At 37.3% G+C, this 26,224-nt stretch overlaps 1 protein-coding gene and 1 long non-coding RNA gene across 2 annotated transcripts in view; one reads left to right on the plus strand and one right to left on the minus strand.

Moving 5' to 3' along the window:
- The window catches only part of LOC146695229 (uncharacterized), a 30,610-nt gene extending 20,411 nt beyond the window's left edge, over positions 1–10,199 (plus strand). The window contains exon 4 of the mRNA XM_085477185.1: positions 6,389–10,199. Coding sequence (XP_085333311.1) covers positions 6,389–6,541 — 153 coding nt within the window. The 3' untranslated portion in view covers positions 6,542–10,199. The remainder of the gene's footprint in view (positions 1–6,388) is intronic.
- A 311-nt stretch (positions 10,200–10,510) lies between these two features.
- The window catches only part of LOC146695231 (uncharacterized), a 111,783-nt gene continuing 96,069 nt past the window's right edge, over positions 10,511–26,224 (minus strand). Inside the window, exon 5 of the long non-coding RNA XR_014923543.1 lies at positions 10,511–12,165. This is a non-coding gene — a long non-coding RNA (uncharacterized LOC146695231). The remainder of the gene's footprint in view (positions 12,166–26,224) is intronic.

A 26,224-nucleotide genomic window follows, 5' to 3' on the forward strand; every position in this document is an offset into this window, starting at 1 on the left:
AAACCACATAACCCATGTTCTTCAGTGTACCAAAAACAGCTAATATATTATAATAGTATCTAGACATCAATGGACCATTAAATAAAACGTTATAATGAAAAAAGCTTTCAGTAAGATTGCTTTGCGTCATGAGACCCATACATCTGCCAACAGGAGCCCTTCCCTTACTCTGCAAGCTGAAGACCATCATGACAGTCAAATCATTACAGTGGTTGGTGAGGTGACGAAAGAGCGCAGAAACGCTGCCAACTAAAGCAAAAAAAACAAAACAAAAACCCACAAACCTTGTGTCTGTGTTCCAACGCTGCTTTGAGGAGAGACAAGTCTCTAATGTGCAACATGATAAACATTGCTGCAAGCAAATTAACAATAATAATAATAATCTCACTGTTTCCATAACAAGAAGGTATAATAACATCTCTGAAGGCCTAGAGAAAATAAGTTGCCGAAGGAAAATTGCAACTCTTTATTGCTTTTACAAAAGTTCTTATTCGGGTTGAAATCCAGTGTAATATTCTACTATAAACAAAGGCAAAGCTCTAATGGTAATGTGTGATGTGAGACGCCAATTTTTGATGCCAAATGAAAGGGGAGGCTGAATTAATGGGTATTAACTTCACTCAAGACAAGAGTCTTGATATATAGTAATGGCAGACGTTCAGGTTGCGGAGATGAAACTAAATTGCCAAAAAAATCAACATGTGGAGAATTTACTCTTCACTTTGCTGCCAAATACAACAGTCCCCTGATGACATTCAGGGAAACTGAGCCTTAGAGAAATCAGTCTTACTGTATTGACTCTCTGCCGGTGATCGGCTACTTCCTACACTGGTGTAGCTCAATTGTTGATTTAAAGTTAAAAAGTTCATAAAGTGATGATTACTGGAGGAAAAATCCACAAAGGAAGAAAAAGTATCACATGTCCTGTCAGAATAAGATGTTTTTCCAGATGTGCAATTTTTTTCCCCCTCTGTCATGGTGAATTTGATTTAAACCACTGACAGATAATAAAACTTAGTCTTCAGTCCCACCAGCTCTGTGAAGCTATTCACAAGGGTACTTGAACCCAAATGCTAGCACCACAATGCTAACAGGATAATATTTAACAGATATAATGTTAACACCTTCCAAGCGATTGTCTCCAGATTGCCGTTACCATTTGAGAGCATTTCTGTCAGGAGATGTTAGTAAAGTGGGATTGTTATTTCCATCTACAGCAATTTATATTTGGCACCACTGCTATGTTCTGTGGCCTTCCCACCCTTCTATACCCACACAGGGAAAGCCTCAAGTGGGGAGAGCATTAGCTGGGATGTAAGTGGCAAATGGATCAGTTCTTTTATAGCACTTTTCTACAGTACCTAAGGGGTCAAAGCACTTGATATAACTTGTCTCATTCGCATAAGCACCTTTTTCTATACACGTGCTTCCTATCTAAGAAACATTCACAAAGGATGCATTGGATGGAGAGCAACTTGGGTGTTCCAACAATCCAGGCTCTTAATATCTTGTCGGATATTTGGCACACAAACTAGAGCAACCAGGGATTAAACTAGCAACCTTCCGATTAGCAGATTACCTGCTGAGCTACAGCCACCCCAACTACAGAAACTATATGCATAGATATCTTAAATGGCACACCAACCTGTATGAGATTAGCTCTAGGAATGTTATCAGCTGGTACCCGTGATTTGCCTGCCAGAACTAACCCTACGGTTGACAAGCTATACCCCATTACCTTCACCTGCCATAACTGTTTCAGTGTAAAAAATCAGGGTCATGTCTTCTTCAAATAAGCATTCTGCTAGCTCTTTGGTCATCTAACTTGCTTCTTTGTTTAGTCAGATGTGGAATTAGAAGCACATTGTGATTCATTTCAGGGTTAACTAGTGTTCCCCTCACCTGTTTCCTCCTCTGGCATTAGAGGCTTCTGTGGCTTTTGGCTCACTTTTCAAATTAAACCACACAGCTTTTATATCCCTGTTGCATCTGTAAAGATCCTGTTTTTCAGAGTACAGTGTGGCCTGGGGCAGGCAGCATTATTTTGTGCCAGCGGATATCTGGATGATGTTGCACAGTCTGTCCATCCGGGCTAAATCTGAAAGGCTTAATGCCACAACGTGAGGGAAAAGAAAAAAAGATTCTTCCTACCCTTGTAAATTCCTTAGCTGCTCTTTAAATTATTCATGTATGGCAGTTTAAGCAAACATTTTGTACGGAACTCATTAAAACTCACACCTGAAAGCTGCATTTCAACCAAAACCATCCACTGTTAGCTACTCCGGGTAGTTGTGGCTGTAATTTCCAGCTGTTAATTATATAAGAGAGGATTCAGTTACTCAGGTGTTTTATTCTTAAAATAGGTTTAAAGTGGGTGAAGAAAATACATTCAGTAACTTGCACAACATTGTGTCTGAGTGAAGTAGCTAAAGTCTCTGTTGTTGTTGTCTAAAATGGCTTTCTGTGTACACAAGTTACTACATAATTTTCATTGTGGGGATCCCCTTCCACAGTAACAGGAACCTTGTTGTTTCTGGAGAGAGGTTTTTTTTGAGCATCCACCCTGAGGATGTGTTCCTGTTCTACTGACCAGGGAGATTATTACTGAAAAGTTACTCTTCCTGCTGCTGAAGAAATGGACTGAGGCCAAGACACTGAGCGATCAGCTGCAGGGTTACTGTACAGAAAAGAAAACACCTGTTTCAGTCAACAGCCTGCCAAGTGTATCTAGATGACTGAGGCAAGGAGTTACAAATAGACACAGCTGAGGGGCACAGTGTGAAACAAGGCAGGTGATTTCTGTTATAACATGCAGACAAGAGGACTGGGCACCCAAAATCCAACCAGACTCAGCTTTCAGCTTGTTTGCTTCAACTTTTATTTTTTAATGATTTGAAAAAGAAAATTTGAGCAAATTCAGCTTGACATTGTGATAATGCTTGAATGTGTCACTGGAGCTACAGCAAGTAAAATAAGTATTGAACACATCACCAGTTTCCTAAGGAAATGTATTTCTAAAAGGTGTCATAATTACCATGTAACAGCATTAACCTGAGGCTACAGCCCTACACACCAGCACAAATCTCTATCCAAATGAAGACACGTGTGAGCTTACGTGTGGCTGATTTCACCACAAATGATGGCTCACTTTATCACGGTGCTGTGCAGGGGTCCGCATTTACTCAGCTTTAACATCACCCTGGGCTCTTGGCTAGCTTAGCGTTAGCATGCCGTCTGCACAGGTGCCTGCAAAGAGCCAAACTTATGTTAAAAGTATAATGCAGTTGTTTCTGTCCTGGAGCGGTTTCCACTTTACCATCACACTCTCATCCTTGTGCAATAAAAAAAAAAAGAAAAAGTAATGTCTATATCTATGCTGCAGACTGCAACACTATTTTCCTCCTACACACAAACTAAAATCAGCTAAATGTAACGAGACTGCAAGAACCGATAAGCGGGATCAATAGGCAGGCAAAATAACGATTCCAAGGAATTGGACTACTGTGAGCCATTCCCTGGGAATCCCTGATAACAACTGAGAGTTTCCCTGGCAGTGTGTTTGGGACGATCTTCCTTCTAAAAAGGTCCACCCTCATTTCAACATCATCATCATCATCATCATCCTGGTAGATTGCTGCAGATTTTTTTAATCACAATATCCTGGTACATTTTTCCATTCCACCTTCCTTCAATTACGTGCCAGTGCCGTATGCTGAAAAACAGCCCCACACCATGGTGCTCCCACCTCTAAACTTCAGTTATGTGAAATTGTTTTGGGGTTGATATCCAGTGCCCTATTTTCTCCAAACGTGGTGTGTATTACGGCATCCAAAGAGTTTAATGTTGGTTTCATCTGACCAGACTACATTCTCCCAGTATTTCACAGGCTTGTCTTAATGTTGTTCAGCAAACTTTAAACATGCTTCAACATGCTTATTCTTCAGCAATAGAGTCTCGCGTGGTGTACAAGCGCACAGGCCATGGCGGCTGAATGCATTACTTATTGTTTTGTCTTTGAAACAATTGTACCTGCTGATTTCAGATCTTCCTGTAGCTCCCCACATATGTTCCTTAGCTCTTAAATAACACTTCTGATAACTCTTTTCATTCTTCTTGCTGGGAGCACCTGGTTGTGGTCGTCACAGTGAAATTATGTTCTTTCCAACTCCACATTATGGCCCCAACAGTGCTCACTGAACCCTTCAGTAGTTTAGAAATTCTTTTGTAACCAGCACCATCAAGGCTACAACGGTCTGCTCAGTAACTTTATCAATCACAAGCGATTTCTTGTGTAACACCTGGGAATGAGACCTTTTTATAGGCCAATCAGTTGGGACTGAAGCAGCTGATTTTAATTTGCAAAAATTGGCAGGATTGCTTTCTAATTACTAATAGATTTCAGCTGGTGTCATGACTTTGCATGCTTTGTTACGCCTCCCTTTCTTCATGTGTTCAACAGCACATTTAGAAATACATAGAAAATTGGTGACATGTTCAGTACTTAATTTACTCGCTGTATTGACAATTCTCTTTTTAGCAGAGTTGACTGAACAGTTTATAAAGCAATTAACTAATTAGGAGTACAGTAGCACACCCTCATTCACAAAAAAGTTGAGAAACTCTATGAAATGTAACAGTAACAGAAGACAAATATATCTAATTTCATTAGTATTTATTTATTTATTTTATTATTTTAACAGTTTGCATAATATGTGTTTGTTAAAACATCTTCTGTGCTCAGATTATATCAAACCAATCATCTTCAGTTGTGCTTGGCATTTCGGCACTTGCTGTATCAGGCATTTCCTAAGCTTAACCTTAGAGGTTTTCCTGTTTCACATCTTTGTATCTTGCTTGGTTTTCCACCACTGTATGGAAGTGCAACATTAAATTACCATTTTAATACATTCTTGTACTGAACCATTTCATTGTCACTGTAGAATACATACAGCATTAATGTTTGACATCTGCTGTGGGCTTTTCTCAAATGGTAACATGAAGTTTATCAGGCAGCATTGGGCAGTAGATGGGGCTTTTGAAGTGCTGCTAATATCGGCTGCAGCAAACTTTCAGGTTAGCTACTGTTAATTAAAAGTGTGCTGGAGTGAAAGGACTGTGACAGCTTTTGTTACAGTACCACATTCCTTGTTCTGGGAATGTGTATGTATGCTCTCATGTAAAGGTAGTTAATATTCTCAGAGTGTGATCAACTGTATAAATTCTGCTGTCATGCAACATATAAAACAAGATTTTAAAAAAGTCAGAACTTGAAAGATCAGAAGCTTTCATACGAACCCAAAATATAAGAAGACATATACATATATGGGGTGACCGTGGCTCAGGGGGTTGGGAAGCGTATCTGTAACCGGAAGGTCGCCGGTTCGATCCCCGGGCTCTCTGTCCTGGTCGTTGTGTCCTTGGGCAAGACACTTTACCCTACCGCCTACTGGTGTTGGCCGGAGGGGCCGATGGCGCGATATGTCAGCCTCGCCTCTGTCAGTCTGCCCAAGGGCAGCTGTGGCTACAACTGTAGCTGCCTCCACCAGTGTGTGAATGTGAGAGTGAATGAATAGTGGCATTGTAAAGCGCTTTGGGTGCCTTGAAAAGCGCTATATAAATCCAATCCATTATTATTATTATATAAACACGTACATTCAAAAATGCACTCACACCGGGAGATGGAGAGAGTAAAAAGAGAGTTGTGGCAGGATGTTGAGAACTATACTTACATGCTTCCTGTAGACGTAAACATACAGTAGGTGTCTGCCCCTTTGATTTAAAACGTCAAGTGATCACAGGGTGTTTACATGAGCTTTAGATCTACATCACTGCACACTCAGAACATTTTGCGATATGGCAACACACTATGCAAATGCTAATGCAAATTCTTCATGTAGATATAATTTTTTTTTTACTGTACATGTTGTTAAATAAAACAGTTTAACCGTTTTATTAAGTTTAGGCATATAAAACTGCATACAATAAATACTTTCTTGGTAATTACTTGCACAAGGATTAGCATCAAGCACCCTCACCCTAAAATACTTACCTTTTTGTCTTGATTAGACAATGATTAGTCTATAGTTCCACATCAAGAAGCTCTCAAGTGAATATTTAAGACATGTCAAACAGAGTTGTTGTTGTCAAATAACTCAGTAAGAAGCAAAGTTAAGTAACACCAGACTTGTTAACCAACTCATGGAGCATTGGGTTGATTTTATATAAGCCCACATATATACAACAAGATATTCTAGTAAGAACAAGGAGTTAGCTTTTGTTTCAATAACTGGGTTTTTGTTACATTTTAATGCAGTCACATGTGTATTCTATGAAGCATAACTGTCATTAACTAAAATATCTCTTCTTCTCTCTGTTCTTTCTGTTCCAGAGGGCACCTAGACCGGTTGTTCTCCTGCCGAACATAGTGCCTCATATCCACCAGGAGCCTGTCACCCTTATCTGTGTAGGCCTACTGCTGATACTGATTGGGCGATGGATTTGGATACAAGGCAATACAAACACCCAGGACACCCAGGTTTAAAATGAGAGTGGTAGACCTAGAAACCCGGCAGATGTAGCATTTTTTTACTAACTGTTTTTGGATCTACGTTTTTTGGGGGGGGAACTCATTTTTAGCCTCTACTCTCTGCTTTTCCATTTGCAAAAAAGACTGCTTTTGTCTCCTGGAACTCTAATCCTTTTTTGTGTTTGCACCAATGTTTTTCCGTCATGGCCTCAAAGATTTTGTGATGCTACCAAAGAGGCAAGATTTTGCAATTCTTTGTGGGCAGGGGCAGTCGCAATACCTTAATATGCCTCTGCAAAATGACGCCTATGGAAATTCAAATGTGCCTTGAACAGTTTCTCGTTTACTTCGCTAGCTTTCCATACATTTTTTTTTTTTTGTACAAAGATTATGTTCTCCCCAGGTCAAAATATCTGTCAAAATGGATGACTTTGGTTTGGAATTGCACCTGCATCACATTCATTGCCATCATGCAGCAGACTCATGACCTCTGTAGGAATCAGCCGGACCAGACTTGCATCAGTATCCAACATGTTTTTAAAAATACTTGTGGCAGATTGACAGCACACCAGCATTTTAGAACTCAAATGAATTGGGTATTATGTTTTTCTTGAATCTATAATCTGGATTATTATCCCTTAAAAGGTACTTTTAAGTTACTGATATATAGCAGGAGACATCTGTATGAATCTTCATTTGTTTTCTAAACATATATAGCATAGAAATTTGTTGTCTTCTAAAACTGCAAAATTGATGTTTTATCACTGTGTTTCATGACTACTTTAACAACAATTGGTACATAATATACAGCACAACCTGATAATGAACTGAGCCCACCCAAGTAGATTTTACCATCTGCATCTTTTAGACTTTATCAAAAAACCCTTAATCATAACACAAGATGATATTGAACCAACTTCCTGCAGTAGTAGATACAAGTCTTCCAATCTCCACTAGAGAACTCAAAAATGGGTTATAGCACCAAATACTATCTGTGTACATGGCTTCCTACAAGATGACATCAAAATGCAATAACAGTTTTCTTCTTTGGTCATTTTGTATTCAGCATTAAAGCAAAGAAAAAGAGTGTGTTAATAACCAAAATCTGAATGTGAGTGTTCCATTTTTGTTTAATAACAAAATTGGAGGAATTGTTACTAAGTTGAAATCCAGTTAGCAGAGTGGTGTTGATGAACAAAGTGAACAACAAAACTATTAAATAGTGTCATTTCACAGTGTCTTGTTTATGCATTATGCAACCTTTAAATTTAAACTAATCAACCATTACTGTCTTCCACCTTCTTCGTTAAGCATCTGGTTTTACCATTAGCAGGCAGAGTGCAATGGTTTCTTGACAAGGTCACGATATCCGTATATTAGCACAGTGATTCAGACCTGGCCAAGTCTCCATACGCTTGCCAGGTCATTAAATAGTTAGTTTGAGTTTTGGACAAACACCAAACATTGAATAGTGCAAGTCAAAGACTCTTAAATAACTAAGTGATTAGCGAACAGCGGAAATAGAGGCTTCAGATTAAAAACATGTATTTGTATCTTTGAACTCTTGATGCCAATGAAAACCTTTGTTGTGTTATAATGTAAGAATTCATGATCCTTAAAAAAATAGATATTGGGTTATGTTACGAAAAAATAAATGTTACCACTTAATCCTGATTAAATCTGAAGTAAATACAAACAACTGAGTACACTTGTCTGTGTTTACAAATATCAGAATTTACTCCCATTTGAATGTTGAGGGTAAATATAAATCAGTCCATTTTCTTGACTTTGAACATTGTTTGCTATCTGAATATAATGTGGTGTCAATGGATTATGCAAAAATACATTTAACCGAAGCACTTTATAATACCAAAAGTGCATGCTTCTACTAGGAAAGTTGAAGGAATCAACTGTGCACTACAGTTTATTGGAGGTGCGAAACCAAATCAACCAATACTTCTTATGTTCTGATTCATGAAAATTAGAGAAAAAGACACAAAGATAGAATTCCCGCTCTGTTTAACTGGCTTTTTTGAGAATAATCACAACATCCCTACCTCCTTTAAAGCATGGTGCACAGCCAACTCCTTGAACTTTTCTGACAAACTTTACCAAGCAAGCAGACTGACTAGGTTTGGTTGGAGTAGTAAGCATTAAACACTGTATTTCAAAGGTCCAATGTGAACACTGACCAATTATATTTGTGTACAACTCGTGTTTTCCATGTTGGTTTGAATGGTACAAGTTGAATATTCCCAAATTCATTGACATAATATACGTTAACTTGATCGGTACCAATAATAATAAAATGACATTGCCTAGTGTGCATGTTTGTTTAAGCATGGCACAAACAAAAATAGGGAAGTATCTTTTATGCCCCTGTGAGCAACCTTGGAGATGTACTGTGCTATTATGTGTGATACATGTGTTTGATTTAAAACTTCAGAATTAACGTAGTTCAATCACTGTTGACGACTCCCTGTGAGGTTAGCCCAAAAGTTTGTTGTAACACAGCAATAATCAAATGTACGTTTGCACAGTTGTGTCAACACCACTGAAAATCACTGATACATTAATGTGCTGGTATTTATCACTGCTACATAAGAATTTCAGCTACTCTGTCAGCTGTGTAATCTTACATTTTAATAGCTATTCATCAGCTATAAGTAATCATTTTCAAGCTTTCTCCTATGATATGATGAGATGGTTTAGGACTGGTCACTAATTGAAGGTTTTGCAGGCGTTATCTAAAGATATTTAGCATTACTTGTAGTGGATAAAGTCATTAGAATAATCTGTACTTGTATTGTTAAAAATCCACTTCTGACAGCAGTGTCATATAGATTATATTTGTCATATAAACATCACCGTACACATCTGGCTTATTGGTACAAGATTAAAATAAAAAATCGCAACAAAGAGACATTAATGGCCATAAAAAATACATTAAAAGATACAAAGAGATGTAACATAACCACAGAAAACCACAAAGAGCTCTTACCAATGTATTGTTTATTTCCGAGAACCACATTTGTCCACTTATGTTAGCAAAACTGCCACAGCGCAACCTAAACAGAAAACGCAAAAGCTGTTTTACACTACTTTCTGTTTCTGGTTGTATTTCCTCTTTGTTCTATCTTTTCCTGTTGGAGTAATGTATTGCATACCATGTAACCTTTCTGATTTGTCTCTGTTTGGAATTGAACACGTTCCAGGTGTGTGTTCATGTGCACCAAACCTAAGTGCTTTTGCTTTTGTCTCTGCTGTGACACTGAGATCGCTGTAACTGCGTGTTGATTTTTGATATCGTGCCATGTGAAACCTACAACCTCATTTTGAAGTACTGTATTACAGCTGGAGTGTGAGAGAAGAGCATGGCAGGGAGGAAACTGAAAGATGAATTAACGGCTTATGAAACTGATATGGAAACCTGGCAATGTGCAGATTCTCCGCCTATCATTTGTAGGTGTTAGAGCACAGAAACACTTGTATTACATTCAGGGTTTTACTGACTCGCTTTAACCCTGCTCAGGCTGCGTTCGCATATTGTGCTGTGCTCTTTGGGGCTTTAAGATAACAGCTATTATCTACATACAGTTATGTGAAAAAGCAAGTTGCAAGTTGTTAGCTTTTTTGGCATATCTTCAGTGCCGACTGATAAAGGTGGTCGACATGACAAGAATTTTTCAATCATGAATTTGACAAAAGCATGAACAGATGTAATGATGTGTGGAGAAAGAGAGTCACCGTTGGTCTTGGTCCCCTTCGGCAGAAATCATTTTTAGCAGGTGTTTTGTATAATTGTTATAACTGTCCTTGCTAAATGTCTAAAGTTGCAAAAGTTTTTAAGGGTTTTACTGATATTGCTGCACTTTTCTAATCCCCCCCATAACTTTTAAATGGGATCATATTTGGGTTGTTTTATATGACCTTTCATGGTTAATCAAATCCATAACCCTCAACATGTTCTTTTTGAGGCATTCCTTAGTAGACTGGCATAATTTATGGCACGTTTGGGCTGCTGAAAGGTAAACATATTTGCAGCTGAATCAAAGACTAGACGGGCAGGCTAGACAATAACCTAGGTGGGAAATCAACAGCAAAATTATTATCCACTATACTCCAGAATTGAAATTGCATAGGCTGAGAAGTTAAAATCTCCCCTGTTTCTGTTTGTTGTCTTGAGTTTTGTTTTGTTTGGGAATAGCAAAGGCTTTTTTATGAATGAATAAATACAGTTGAGGTCCAGTGATACATACATGTTGATGCCAACAATTATAGGCGATACCTTCAGAGTTTGTGATTACAACTTTTAGATTTATGAAAACTTCAGTTTGCATCAGTCTGCCTTTGTTTGGAATTTAAGGTGGTTCTAAACCCTGGTTGAAATGTTCTGGTTTTTGAAGGTGTGACGAACACCTTTTCCACTCAAATTATTTACATGGAAAAATTACATAGTACATTTATCCATAGGCATTTTATGAAATGTTTAACAGATATGCCAAAAGAAGCCAGACTATTAAGACTATTCTCATGACAGGAAAATAAGATAAAAATAAAAAAATCAGTGGAATTGTTAAAAAGATAAAACACACAGTATAGTGGACCCAGAGACATAGCGGTTTATTTTGCTTTTGCTGAAAGTGCTGTACAGAAATGCATCTCTTGGATGGAGGTTGTTTGTGCAAGAACTGAGACAAACAATTCCAAATGACCCAGTAAAATTGTAGCAAATTTGTCTTTTGTTAATATTGTAACTGTACACTGAACATGTAATTATTGCTTCAATTTAAAATAAAGCTTTTTACATTCAATTTAATCAAAAAATCAGAGCAGTGTGATTATTTGTCAATACAAACCATCTTTTTATTCTAATTTGCATATGTTTGGTTATAGAAAGTTGTTTATTTAAATAAAATTTAGTTGTTAATATGAACAACTGTGAATGTGTAACCAATGTAAAGGTCAGACTTTGTTTGAGGCAGTCATGTGTACATTTTCTTTTTTAAAAGAAAACAGAATCCCCCTATTTTTCCCCAGTAGCCCATTTGCAGCTGAATTTTATGCATAAAGACTATGACTTTGAGAGATACTTGTTTGCCATACTCAGCTGAAGGCTTTTATATCACATCCACACACATCCAATATGCTCACTTTATTTGGAAGTATTAGTGAAACATCTAAGTGAAGCATATAAAATCTCTTTATGTACATCTTTCAGAAAAGAAATTATAGAAGTAAAATATATTTTACTAGCAAATATATTTTATTTTTATGAGATCTGTATTTGATCAAACATCAGTTTGTTTATTGGCATAAAATCTCAAAAAAAAAAAATGAAATAAAGTTGTTTCCCTTTCCTTTTGTGTGCGTGCGTGTGTTCGTGTGCTCATCTGCAGTACACGGAAAGTACGGTGCCTTCCAGAACTTGGCAAAATCACATGCTCAGATAATTATATGTCTTCCACATTCAGACTCACATACACAACTCATTAACACACGCACACTTGGTCACACACACAAATGGTTTCTACACGCCTGCAGGCACACACACACACAGACACACAGACACCAACACAAACACATTCATACACATGTGTGAGTCAGAACTGTAGTCCAGCCGGGGTGGATTCCTCCATCTGTAGAGAAAGAGAGAAGTAACAGTTTTAACTCTTAGTGGTTTGAAGGTAAGAGAACAAAAGGTGTCTAAAATGACTTTCATATAGCAGGTTTGTGTTGCTCAAAGTTCAACTAAAATGAAAATGTATGACTGTTTTCTGACACAGCATACAGATCTGCTTTGTAAACATAATTCAGTATTATATGGTGTGCACTCTTTAGAAGTTCAACATGCACTTCAGTTGCACTAATGTCCTATGTACAGGTCAATGAATTGTCGTATATTTAGTGTTTAGTCTGTTTCGTAATCAGTACTACAGACTTTTGTTCTTTTGAGAAATTATTTTCCCTCAATGTTTTACATAGACCAGGAGTCCCCAATCCCAGCCCCACGAGGGCCGGTGTCCCTGCACGTTTTAGATGGGTCAACACACCTGAATCATGTGATTAGTTCATTACCAGGCCTCTGGAGAACTTAAAGATGGTTATTTATCCATTTAAATCAGCTGTGATGGATCAAGGACACACTTAAAACCTGCAGGGACACTGGCCCTCGTGGACTGGGATTGGGGAACCCTGACATAGACCCTTAAAGCCTAATCCACAACCATGACACATGTTGATTCTATTGCATCTACTATTCCCTTGCGTAAGAACACCACTGCCCTTTTCAGGATCAGGACAGGTAAGATAAGATAAGATAAGATAAAACTTTATTAATCCCTTGGGTGGGTTCCTCTGGGAAATTCGGTTTCCAAAAGCACAGCACCGACAGAAGTTACAGAGTCAGACTTAACTTATCAACAAAGTCTTGATTGTATTTTTTGTTTCTAAAAGAAGAGAATGAATTAGCTCTTCGGAGTGTAATGTGGTAAAGGAATGCTTCACTTTTTGTAACACTGGTTTCAGTAGTTTTAACAAGGAAGTAGCATTTTGTGTATTGCACCTGACCTGATAAAAGTGCTATCACTTACCTTCAGTATGAAGGTACAGTGTCTGAAGATAATTATTTAGACTGCGCCAACAGTGATTCAGGACAGTCACTTTAATGGTTCAAGTAGCAACTGGTTTGTGGGAAAACAAGTGTGCTCTTGTTTTTAAAATTTTGATTATGCACCACTAAAGTCCAAGTATCAACTGCCATGATTCATTATCTCTTTATGCCTCATCTCAGTTTTATAAGGCAGGTCAAGGACTTCATCGTTACATGACGTATTCTTAAAAATGTTTGTGTAATCAAAGAACCATACTGCAATTTTGGCGCTTTTGCAGTCATTCAACCAACAGTTTGTTGACATTTCTTAAGTATTTAGGGCCAATTGTCAGAAATTCCTGCTAATAAGAAGCAGTTTTAACAATAAAAATTTAACACTAAATTTGAAAAAGTATTTTGATTATGATTTTTGGCAACAGTGGCACTCATGCTGGGCACACTATGATTATATAGGAAGTACTTATAAAAATGGTTTGTGGTTTGACTCCTTCAGACTACACTACCTACTGTGTAAAACACAGCAGGAACCAGGTGTGCGCATAGTTTCCTCACTGCTGCTTTTCACACATACAACTAGTGTAACAGAGTTCTTTCTGTATTAGGGCCAAGAGGAGACATATTCAGGATGCTGTGGTCAGAGACCTCCAGTCTATTCTCTTCCTGTATTGAGTGCTGTTTGTGTGAAAAGTGAACCACAGGAAAAAAAAAAAGTCCTGCATTTAAGGGGCAAGTATATAAGTGTTATCGACAAAGAGCATACATAAAAGTATTCACATCTAATTGATGTAAAACTTTGGCTAGCCTATAATAAGTTTTTATATTAAGTATAGAGTACAAGTGCAAAACAATGTATACACTCAAGTAGAACAAAAATGGAAACTACTTGCAGTTGTCAGTATATAAAAACAGATGTTCCTGTAAATCATAACTTAAAAAGAAAAAGTGAACTTGTTAAGTCTGGTGAATTTCTGCTGAATTTGACACTCAGGTTTTCACAACAGCACCTGCATGTGTAAATAATGTACACATATGACTCCAGCAGCACTTTTAGTGAACTTCATGTCTCTGAGCAAAATCTAGATCTTGAAATGTATTTGAACAAGGACATGTAAACATGTTGTTTAGTGCTTTTTTTAGCAAACTAATAAAATGCTGGAATTTCTTCATTCACCAAAACAAACCTAAACTCTTGGTTGGGATGTTTTTTTTTTTTCATTTGTCTTCTATTTGGCAAAAGTTGAATCTGATAAGTTCAAAAAAATAACCTTAATATTTGAATAGAAAGTAATCTTTTAAAAACATAAAATAAAGTATCTCATTATGTGGCCTTTACTGAGCAAAATGAAGTAGAGGGTGCAGAAAAGCCACAATGCAATGTCCCTATATAAGTATCAAGGGTCTCATGGTGCAACATGTCAGTTAAAACAGCCACACCACTAATAATGGAAATTTTAAGTCTTCATTTGAACTGGTAGACAGAAATAAGCTATAGTATGTCTGTGATTCTGTACATAAGTTAATGTTCTTATGGAAATGTGGGCATGGAGAGGGACTTGCTTTGCCTATAGTCTCTATTTCAGGAGCTGTGATTTTTGGCACTTTCACACAGGCTTTTATTTTTTGTTTGTTTAGCCATAAAAGTTGCTGCTTTATTATAATATAGATTTAAATTACACCCACTAGTAGAGTATCCTGCTGACCCTTGGCTACTATTTTATGCATCATCCCACCCCTCCACATACTATACAGATCTTTCAGAAACTGTATTATGTTCAAATATATGATAACTTTTTCTTTTTGTTTCACCACATTGTACTCACAAATTGCAAAGTACATCTGGAAAACCTTTTTAAGCATAAGTACTTAATAAGAAAAAAACAACAAAAACAAAATAAGAAAAGCATTTTCTGGTGTTTCTCTATTCATTTATTGTGTGTTGTCACACACACAGACACACACAGACACCATACATGGATGGTTAAAACATTACATACAAGAAAGCTTTCTGTAAAAGGCGATATGTCACAATAACAAATTTCCCCACAAAGACTCTGACTTCCGTGTGCCTCACAATGCACAGTACAGCTATAGGGACAAACAGATTAGCCATCTTTTCATAACAGAACTCATAATCAGTATCTCCTAGTGGATATTCTCTTTTTACATAAGATAGCTGTACACAAAGCTTGTGGGTTCAGTCAGGATTAGTCAGTGGCAGCTAACCCTCTAAATGAGTGAGGATCACAGAGATATCAGAACACATCTGTTTCCTAGTTTTGACTGCTGACGCACACAACCATGTGCATGTAGGAAGAGTAAAATGCAAAAACCGATTCATGCTTGTGGCAGAATTTAACTTCATGAAAATCTGCCTGATTCTGACTGATGATACTGCTGATGAAAGTGGAATAAGTATTAAAGTACTTGTTGTTGTAATGTAATGTCACTAATATATTACACACACACACACACACACACACACACACACACACACACACACACACACACACACACATATATAGCTTCAGGGGCAAATACTTTGCATGCAAAACCTTTAAAGGATATGGCCAGCTTTCCTCTAAATACAACAAACCTTTGGCTATAAAGAGATTCTTCTTAGTCTTTACTGTTGGGTTTTCTAGCACGACAATAACTTCTATTTTTTTTTTCACTTCCATCATCAAAATGTTATCAGGCTTTGATTCTTTTTTTACACCTTTGAATTTTGAGAAAATGCTAGCTTTATAGGTATTTACAGCAAACCACTCATTTGTACTTGCAGCACACCTCAAACTAGAGAGACATGCGATGCAACACGTCGAGTTGAGATAAAAACAAAATGCAGCATTTTTAAAATTTCAGACCCAGCTACAAATAGTCATGAACCAAATATTGATGAGTGAAAAATACTTCTTATGTGTTAAATTTGAATTCAGTGCCAGCAGCACAAAAAATACTGCGTACATATAATTATACTTACACATACTTTATATATTAGTCTAATAAACAATATAGGCATGAAAAGAGCATGACAAGCATGGTAAAACTGAAGATGAGCATGGGTGATTGTAAGTTAGGTCTTCAATTTTAACGATGTCTCCTGTAATCTTCTGTTACTTGAGGTCAAAACAGAGCAGAAAACATGATGAAGAGGTTTGTTTATGTGTGGTAGTCTCAGTTTGTCATAAACTGCTGAGTCCTCAAAGCAGAAGTGGGTACAACAGTGCTCTTGGGAAAAGGAAACACAATGGCCTTGCTAGTCCCAGCTTCAGACAGCTGCAGAGAAACTACGTACGTAATGCTTAGAGCATTATACATCTAATGTCTTATCTTAATGTTCAGTACTTAAAAGAGATAAGCAACAATGACACAATATGTGCTCAGCTTTGACTCTGGAATGCTTTTGATACATTTTATGATAAAACAATGTAAATATGCTGTGTAAAAATATTTCCACAGACAATGCCGAGAATGTATGCACGTTTACTAGACTATTTAATAGATGTACCTGGATATTTATTCTCATAACAACGTTAATTTTAGTTAGCATTAGGCTGCGATGCTGCTGCTTAATGCAATAATCTTCATTTTTTTGTGATGCATCTACACACTTTAGTAACTGCAGTTGAAAAAAATAAAGTAAATGACTCGGTCCTGCTTGCAATACACGATGTCAGTGAGCAAGATTTCCAACAACCTGAACTCTAGCCAGCTGATGAATGCAGTAACATTAAACATTAATTTTTATGTTCGGTCTGGTTTTGCTTTCCATCATCTCTGGAAGGAAATATCTAGTTATCTATCTGCTAAAGCTTCTGCTGTTCAGTGGTTAAGTATTCCTTGTTGCTTGGCAGCATTAGCATAAAGGTTTCATCAAAGCCTTTTCTGTCTGAAGGAGAACAGTAAAGCTGCTGTTCTCCAACAGAGCTAGGGAAGAGAACTGCAGATGTGAGTTTGGTTAAGCCCTATTCACACAGGCCTAGAGAGCAGTCGGTGACCTCCTGGCAACTATTGGTCACAAGAGAAAAATGTGTATTCCCCGACAACAACCACCTATCAAATCAATATTTTCATTTTAGTTTTTCAATAATTGCTGGAAGTGGTAAGGGATTAGGGTTCCTGGGAAGTCACTAGGCCTATATGACTGCTGTTTTGTTTAGCAAATTCCAATGAATATTCCTATGGTGCCTACTAGCATAGCATGTTTTGTTTTGTGTGCTTGAAATAATTTATTTTAAACTTAAGTTTATCTTTGCCTGAATGGTTTTGAAGAATCGCAGCAAAATATATGATGAGTGCAATTGCCATATGGGAAAAAGAAATATAAGAAGAATACACTGCTACACTGGTTAGTCATATCTAGCATCAGGACAGAAATTCAGAGAGAACAAAAGGAAGATTTTTTTTCATCTCTGTAAGGGTGAGTGAGGGCAAGTCCACTTTAAGGAAGTTGTTCTCTTGGGCCCCAATATACACACGGTATCAGTGGAAATACCCCACAGTGTGTACAACATTCAAGAGAAGAATGTGGCTAAAAACAGTGAGTTGTAGGGAAGCTGTTGTTTCCTGTTATATTCTATTCATGGCATGTTTCCTTGTGCAGAGTTTTACTTTTTAACATCATATTCATGTTTCCTCATTAAAATGTAGAGTGCTTCCTATTATACAAGCTCTCCCTTTGATGACTGCAGAAAAAAAAGACTTTGCTCTTCAGAAGGATGTGGCTTTCTAAGAGAATCTCTTGCTGTCTCAGTGTATGTCTACGCACATACAGCATATGAGCTGTTTTAGTCATGTATCAAAGCATCTTTACATGTGAGCAGCGCAGTGTCAGGCACACTGTTGCAGCTATTTGGCTCAGTGTTACATCAGCTTCACTCCGGCAGATATGCCACTCTAGAATAGTCCAAGCCAGCATGTACCACCAGATTCACTGAGGCAAATCAAGCTAGCCACTCCAGAGTCAAACTCACAAATCCAAGCTAAAGAGGGGACAAACCACAAGTGAACCCAAGTGAAGGAAATAAAACCAACTTAAACAACCCACAGCAAAGAAGAACAGTGACATGTAAGAGGGCAAACAGAAACATGCAGTTGGTACGCATGAGTGATAATGCTGGGTAATGAGACTAATTACAAGAGTCTGACATACTCCAGCCCAGGACAAAACATGTCAGAGTAAATCAAACCAAAAGCAGCCCCGGCGAGTCCACAAACAGGATCCAGATCAAAACACCCAAATCAAACAAAGGCTACACAACCTGGACACAAAAAACCCCATGGAAATACAGGCAGACCAAATAGATCATATCAGTTACCAAATCAACTAGCCTGCAGCTAGCTAGCCAATCAGCCAAAACACTGTAATGGTTTAGATTTTCTGCTGTGCTTTGTTTCCTGTTTTTATTTTGTAACAACTCCCTTGAGTTTCTTATTGTTTACCCTTCTGCTGTGCCCGTTGTGCATTCTTGGGACTAGTAAAAACAGTACAAAGCTTAAAGTAGATTAAGTGAGGATATTCATACTATTCTGGCAGACATGGAAATTGAGAGTTAGCCTGCTTCAGACCAGACAAACAATCATTTTTTGTTCTCAGGCCTGCATTATAAAGCAGGCTTTCACCGTATCCAGGTTGCTTCAGAGTTAACTGAGTGCTTTTTGTTGGTTCACTTTATATTGGGGTAAGTCGCCAGAGTAACTTCTGTTGCAAACCCAACCTGCTCAGGCGATTAGATTCCAGACTTAAATCCATTCCTACTATCCAGTTCTATGGAAAAGAGCATTGCCACTCCTGGAAGATTCCTCAGACTTCTGTGCATGAATAGCTGGTTCCTACAAGGTTTTTCAATAGTATCTAAAGTCTTTGTGTTTCCCTGATAAGTATGACAATTTTATTACTTGACTTTTTTCCTGTTGGCAACAAACAATTTAACAACAATTTTACTGTTCAGAAAATGTTGACCTTGTATCAAAGTTGTGCAGAGCCCATGATTGTATTCTTTTCCAAAAAAAGTCAAAAATGTAACTAAAATCACATTTAAAAAAAAAAAAAAAAATCACAAATCAGATTAACCCACATTTTTTCCACAATAAAGCATAGAAAGAATTCCTACTATTTAATGGCAAAGATTAGCTCATCTTCAATTGTCCTGGCAGCAATACACCTCAAAAAAGTTGGGAAGGAGGCAACAAAAGGTTGGAAAAGTAACAGCTAGACAAATCTTTGCTCTACCAATTTGTTTAACTCACAGCAGGTCAGCAGCATGACAGAGCAACTTAGACTGGCAAAGGTTCTCAGAAGTAAACTACAAATTGCAGTTGCAGTGTAACAATTACAGACTAATGTTTCTCAGTGAAAAGCTGAATTTGAATATCTCATCATCTGCAGCACATAATATCATCAAAAGAGCCCTTGAGCTCGGAAAAATCTCTGTGCACAAGGGATGAGACCAAAATTCAGTAATGCATATCCATTATCTTCGGGCCCTCGGGCGCCACTGCATTAAGACTAGGTGTGATTCTGTCATGGATTCAGTACATGGGTTTAGGAACACTTCCAGAAATGAGTGTCTGTGAACACAGTTTGTGTCCACAAATATAGGTTAAAGCTCCGTCATGCAAAGAAAGGGCTATATGTTGACATGATCCAGAAACTGTGCAGTCTTCTCAGCAGCATAATACAGCAAAATGGATAACTGGTCAGATTAATCAAATTTGAAATTCTTTTTGGAAAGCATAGACATCATCATCAAACTTAAGAGGAGAGGGTCAATCCAGCTTATTATCAGGCCTCAGTTTAAGAACCTTCATATATGATGGTATGGGGTACATTACTACCTGTGCAACTGGCAGCAACTGGCAGCTTGTACAAGCAGTTGTTCAAGCAACTTAAAGAAGTCCAGACGCTTTTCATTCCAAGCACCTTAGACTACGATGACCTGGATCACTGAGAATCTTCACAGACATGACAACAAATACTTAATAAAACAAATATCTGGCCTACAAAGTGAATTGATTTTCAGTATTTAGATCATGGCCTGCTGGGAGCTCAACAACAGAAAGATTAATGGTTTCCACTGTTGCTTCCTATCAAGCAGGTTCTGGGTTTGATTCCATGCACGGTCTTTCAGTGTAGAGTTCACGGTTCTTCCTGCTTAGGTTAATGATGTGCAGCAGGAAATCTCTTCAGGACTTCTGCAGCACTCAAACTTTAAAAAAAAAACCCAAATACATGAAAATACATAAATATATAAATACAAATCAAAATAAATAAAGAGTCAAGCATAATTCATAGATGTATGGTAAATTCAATAGAATAAAGCAAATATAAGGCTTCCAAATGAAAAGAGATGTACAGATGTACAAATATGACCAACATTTTATTAATCCATTTTGGACTAATAAATAGCATGCCTCTAGTCATAACCTCTCCCCCTATTTCCCCCATTTTCCCTTTCCTTTTGTCACTTGTTTTCTTTTTGTTTCATGTGTGAGTCACGGGAGAGCCACGCCCTTCTCCGTCTGAGTGCCTGTCAGCACAAACACCTGTGGCTTATCGCCTCATTACCAGCAGAATATCCATTCCTGCTCGCCATTCTCATATTCTCAACTTTCATATGGTTGTGTTAATTACTGTGGTAGAGACACTTAGTCCTTTGTGCTTTGTTTTGCTACATTTGCATGCAGTGTTTTCACCTGTATGGATCCTTTTCTGCTGTGCTTAGATTGGTAACCTTTACCCCTCCAAACATACCACTTGTCATTGTGGCCACGGAGCTCAATCTTTGCCTTTACTAACCATAAATTTTTCTCCAGAAGACATTTGAATTGTCCTGCAGCTGTACATTTCAGTTGAACTTAAAGGTGAAGCGAATAAGTAATATACCACTTTGTACAGAAAAAGAAGAAAATTAAAAAGTGAATAAAAAAAGACCATGGCAGAGACAATTTCATGCTGTTCTATATATAACAACCATGATTACTGCAGCTTGTTTGTATTCAGTGCCAAGTACAGTATATTGTGTAATAGCTATTATGGTAATCTATCTATGTCTACTAAAACCTGCAAGGCTGATATAAATGTCTGTGCATATTAAAGAAAATTCTGTGGACTTTGGACTTATATGAAAATATTGAATGATGGGAATGATGAACTCATGTTGTGAATTTGATGTTTTCAAGGGTAACGTTTACAGGAAAAACAAACACTAACTAGAAATGACTCAAAGCACTCATCATACCATTTATATATCCACTGAAATATACGCAAGTTGACTACTATATTTGTTTGCATAACACAGAGGCACACACACACACACACACACACACACACACACACACACACACACACACACACACACACACACACACACCTACCTACCTACCTACCTACCTATCTATCTATCTATAAATGATAAGATAGGTTTAGGGAGTGTCACTGACACTTTATATGGATAAATAAAGAATTACAAAAATTCTATCATTAGTTGTGGCTGGGAGACTAAATCTGCATTTATCAGATTTGCCCTCTATGCGTGACAAACACAGAGACCTGTGTGACAAGGCACAAGAGAAAGGACATTTTCTTCACAGTCTAATAGTAGGTATTGTTTATATCGCTATATTTGTTACTTACTGTAACAGGTAACAAACTGAAGTGAGTTATTGGAAATGATAAATTCTTTCTGACAGATGCACTTCCTGTACTGGCTCTCTTGCTCATTTTTAACTTCCTGTTTACAGCTCCAACATCCCACAAACCCCTGCTCCTCTAATATAGGAAATGCTAGACAGAGGCCCTCACACAGGCCCAAAGTCTGCAGCTACCTGAGTGTGACTAAGCCATTTAGAGATTATTGTAATTTCATTTCTGCTTTACTGTGAACTTTGTGACGCACGCGAGTGGGTTTAAAAGGCCAACAATAGGTATACTTGCATGTCTGTAGTTCAGTATTTGCAATATTTTGCTAAAAACTACTGTCGGTGCAGCACCATTCTCATATAACACTTTTCGGAAGAAGAAACAACACTATTTATCTTCCATTTGTTGCACTTTTAGTCTCCTTTGTACTTGTATGGGGTCCTTGATTTGGATCTTATTACTGCCAAAAAGGTCCCCATTTCCCTTACTTTTTATGAAAGAGGAATACTTTTGTGAATGTGGAATCCTTCTTTTTTGACAGAAACAAACAGGAAATTTGCACTTTGGTAAGATTATAGTTTTACTTACCACTACAATTGTTTTGCATCACTATTTGCTCTCCCGCCATATCAGTCTGTGCAAAACTGCTTTTACTTGCCAATGGGAAGCATTACAAATGCTTCCTGTGCAGGGGACTTGGACTAATGACTGACATGTACAGTTTTCACACATTTATATGCACAAAAGAATCATAGCTATAAGGTTGGATTTCCAGCTACACCTTGGACTCCAATGTTCTTTTTTTTTTTACTTTTTGTGTGTAGTATTTTGGGTAGTAAGCTTTTGTCTCTGATGTGACATGTAAGTGTGACAAATGTGAATGTGTGAATTTGCAAAATGTCAAGAAGTCATTCAGTTTTCTCACCAAATCCTGAGAAAACAACGTGCCTGTTTTTAACCATTTTAACTTTGCTCAGGAGGAGTTTGTTGCTCAGCCCATGCTGCTGTGCCCTGAGGTTAATGACAGGTTTGTCTCACACAACATATAATCGCTGGCAGTTAGCAGAGCAAACACGTCATTCAGTGACTCACAGCAGAATTCAGTGTTTCTCTGTCTCCTGATATCACACTAACAAAAGAGCTGTAACAAGCCTTTAGTTTAAGAAAAACTACACAACTTTACATCGTTACTGTATCAGATTTTGTTTCAAATTTTATTATGTTTTAAGATCTAGACAGAGAATTAAACTTGGCTAAAAGATGGATTCAATTACTTACATGGAAATAATGTCAGGCTGCGCAGTAACTGATAGAGTAAGAGCTGCATATTTCATAAAAACATGATACTGAATGTAGCCAAGGTAGTGATGCTTTTTTAAGTTAACCCTAATAGAGAGGTAAATTCCAGGATTTTTCCATTAGAGTTTGGTGATTTTGACAATGATCCTGCAAAACTTCCACATTTTTGGCTTATTTTGGGAGGAGGAACTCATTCTCTGCAGTTAATCTATTCCAAGGATTGGTATCATACAATGGACGGCCACTGTGCAATGCCTAGGGACCAACTCCATTAATCCAAAAAAGCTAAAGTATGCAGAGTTAGTTATTTACCATTTAATGAAGGAGAGCTGCACAATCATATCCAGCTAACGTGCACTTAGCAGTTTATATGAAACTGCTTTTAAAATGTAATTATTAAAATTTAACTATGTAAAATGAAATAAAACCCGTCAGGGTTCTGTAAAAGTCATTGTGATATGGAGTGTTCTGGGTAAATGAGCATATAGGGATGCTTTACTGAGCACTTTGAAATGTAAACAGTGGGAAAGATTAACAGTCTACATGCATGTGTGAAGCTCTAGTTTAACTGCAACACATGTTCTGGTTTTCCATCACAGGATTTCCTCCCCTCCTGTCATGTGCCTCATTACACCACACTGTAATATTTCATCAGCCATTTGACTCAGTGTATACCTCTAAAGCAAACACAAACACATCTAATCTCTGTGAAGCTGGCAAAAAACCCTTTAAACCCCACTTAGGGATAAAAACTCAGGTGCTGCCTGTTGCAGAAACTCTACCACAGGTTTCAGAATCAAAAGGTTTCACATCTTCAAAAACAAAGGTATCAAAGCTAGTACATTACCCCAGGCAACTAAACAGCCTCACAATCCTGGAATGGCTGAACTCCGGGGAAAATAACGTGAGGAGCTTCACCTGACTAAAGTGAAAAGTTGAAAGGCTTGTGCAACGTTCTTGTTAAGGTGTTCATTTAGGGCCTTTTTATTTTTATTTTAGATATGCGGTGCTTCTTTGAGGTTCTGTGTTGCATTGTGTTGCATGTCATTGTTGTTGTGTTGTTTTGGTTTTGTGTTTTTGCATCGTGTCAGGTTGCTCTCTGTTGCGTTATATTGTTTTCTGCTGTTTTTAAAAATGCACAAAAGTGAGCTGAAAATTTACCTGAAAATCTCTGCAAATTAAAGAGATGCCAATGGTTCTCTAAACAGGGTTTGGTGCACTTGTCACAACTCTGCTGTGTGTCGGAAGAGTTAGAGTCATCAAATACCGTTAGTGATAAAATGGAGTGCTGGTAAAACCCAGCTATTACTAAATGTGATGAAATATCCTACTTTGTGGAAGTGAAATAATAAATTCTCGTTAGAACAGAATAAGTGGCTCAGATAGTTCACTTAGATTGGAAATACTTTTATAAATATGCTGACTCATATCAAACAGTATATGCAGGATAATCCTGCATATACTGTTTGATATGAGTCAGCACTAATATGAACCTCTGGAAAGTTCCCTCTCAAAGTTATTGGAAATCAGATGCTCAGAGATTAGTTTCCTGCGTATGAGAAACATTTTGAAGTAATTTGCAAGTGTAGGTACAACTTTGAAAGCAAAAGAGGAAATGATGTTGTACAGAACTGCAATCCACAGAGGGACAAGGTCTTGGTGGTTGGTTGTAGAACATTGTACAATGAGACCACTATTTGCTTCCTATTTTTTCTTAAAAAAAAAAAATCTAATACAGTCAGTGATTTTTTTTTTAATTCAAAGTTGCTACAAATGAAGGCGCCATAGAATAAAGATTTAAGCACAGGCCAGAACATTCTTCATCAAGTCATTTGAGTGTCTGATTCTAACCACCTCAAATAAATATGTTTTCTACTTTACTAAATGTCTGTCGTGGGTGATAATATTTATAAATTGTATAAAATGCACACTGAACTGACATCTGAAATTTAAACTCTATAGTGAAAAAGCATATTGTGTATTTCCTGATGCCTGACTGTGCCCAAAAAGATACCTTGGTTTCCCAGAAATGGAAACTAAGATATTCCAAAAGAGGAAGTAACGTTTATCACACTGTAAAGTGCAGTAAACTCATACATCAGAATTTTGCTCATGACTTACAGTCAGCTACAAACTGGTAAAATGTAATTAGGCTACTGTAAACGTGTGGATACTTGTCGGAGAAAAAAAAAAGGTGACATACAAACAATAGAGAGAAACATCTGTAACATAATAGTGCTGGCAACCAGAGTTTTTCCTGTTCTATATTTCTATACCATGGTGGTTGCGATGCAGAAAAGTGAAGTATGTTGTTACAGTCCAGGAATGTGCACGTCCCTATAATTGCCTCATATTCACTGACAGCTGAACCGTCGCAGCTTCGGTAGCTGTAAAAATGAACAGATAATTTTTAATCTAACTACAGCATATCTTTTCCTAGAAATATTTTCTTATTGATATTTCGCCAGTCTCCGATTTCCTTTAGTAAATTCAGTGCTTGAATGTAGCGTCATTGTCTAGACACTCCTATGAAAGTGTTTATATTTAGGATGACAGCTCCCGAGAACAAAACTTAATGTTAAGGCTCCTTGTTTATGAGGTGGCTACTATTTCAACAAGTTAAAACTAAAATATGTCATAAATGTACATGTAAATATAGTTAAAGCACACTTATACTGTTTAAATATTTATACAGCAGGTACATTTAGTTTTCACTGCATGTTCTAATGTCACTATTATTTATCAGATTAATAATTTCTGCATTATTTTTGAACTGGATTAATTATATCCCCATTTTTAACTTTTAGTTGTTGAGGTGGAGTTGATCTTGTGCTCCTGTCTTATTTTTTTTAACGCTATGACTTTTATGTGCAGCAGCCAATATTATATATAAACTTTAGCTGCATTGTTTTACTTTGTAAAGTGAAATGAAAACATTTCACTTTAAGTGCCTACTGGATGGTGACAGAAGAGAGGATGTCAGTGAGGTAAAACAAACAATGTATAGCTGCACTAACATGAGGGCAGCTTATTTGTTTGTGTCTGTCCATTGCCCTATTTCCCCGAATAGGTCTATGAACTTATGATGAAAAAAGCTCTCAACTTCCTTGTGTACTAAAAATAATAATTGTGTGTAACTGTATTT

This window comes from Copadichromis virginalis, linkage group LG13 (assembly GCF_057382275.1).
Source record: "Copadichromis virginalis isolate Kocher_CV1m ecotype Utaka linkage group LG13, C_Virginalis_male_GT1.1, whole genome shotgun sequence".
NCBI lineage: Eukaryota > Metazoa > Chordata > Actinopteri > Cichliformes > Cichlidae > Copadichromis > Copadichromis virginalis.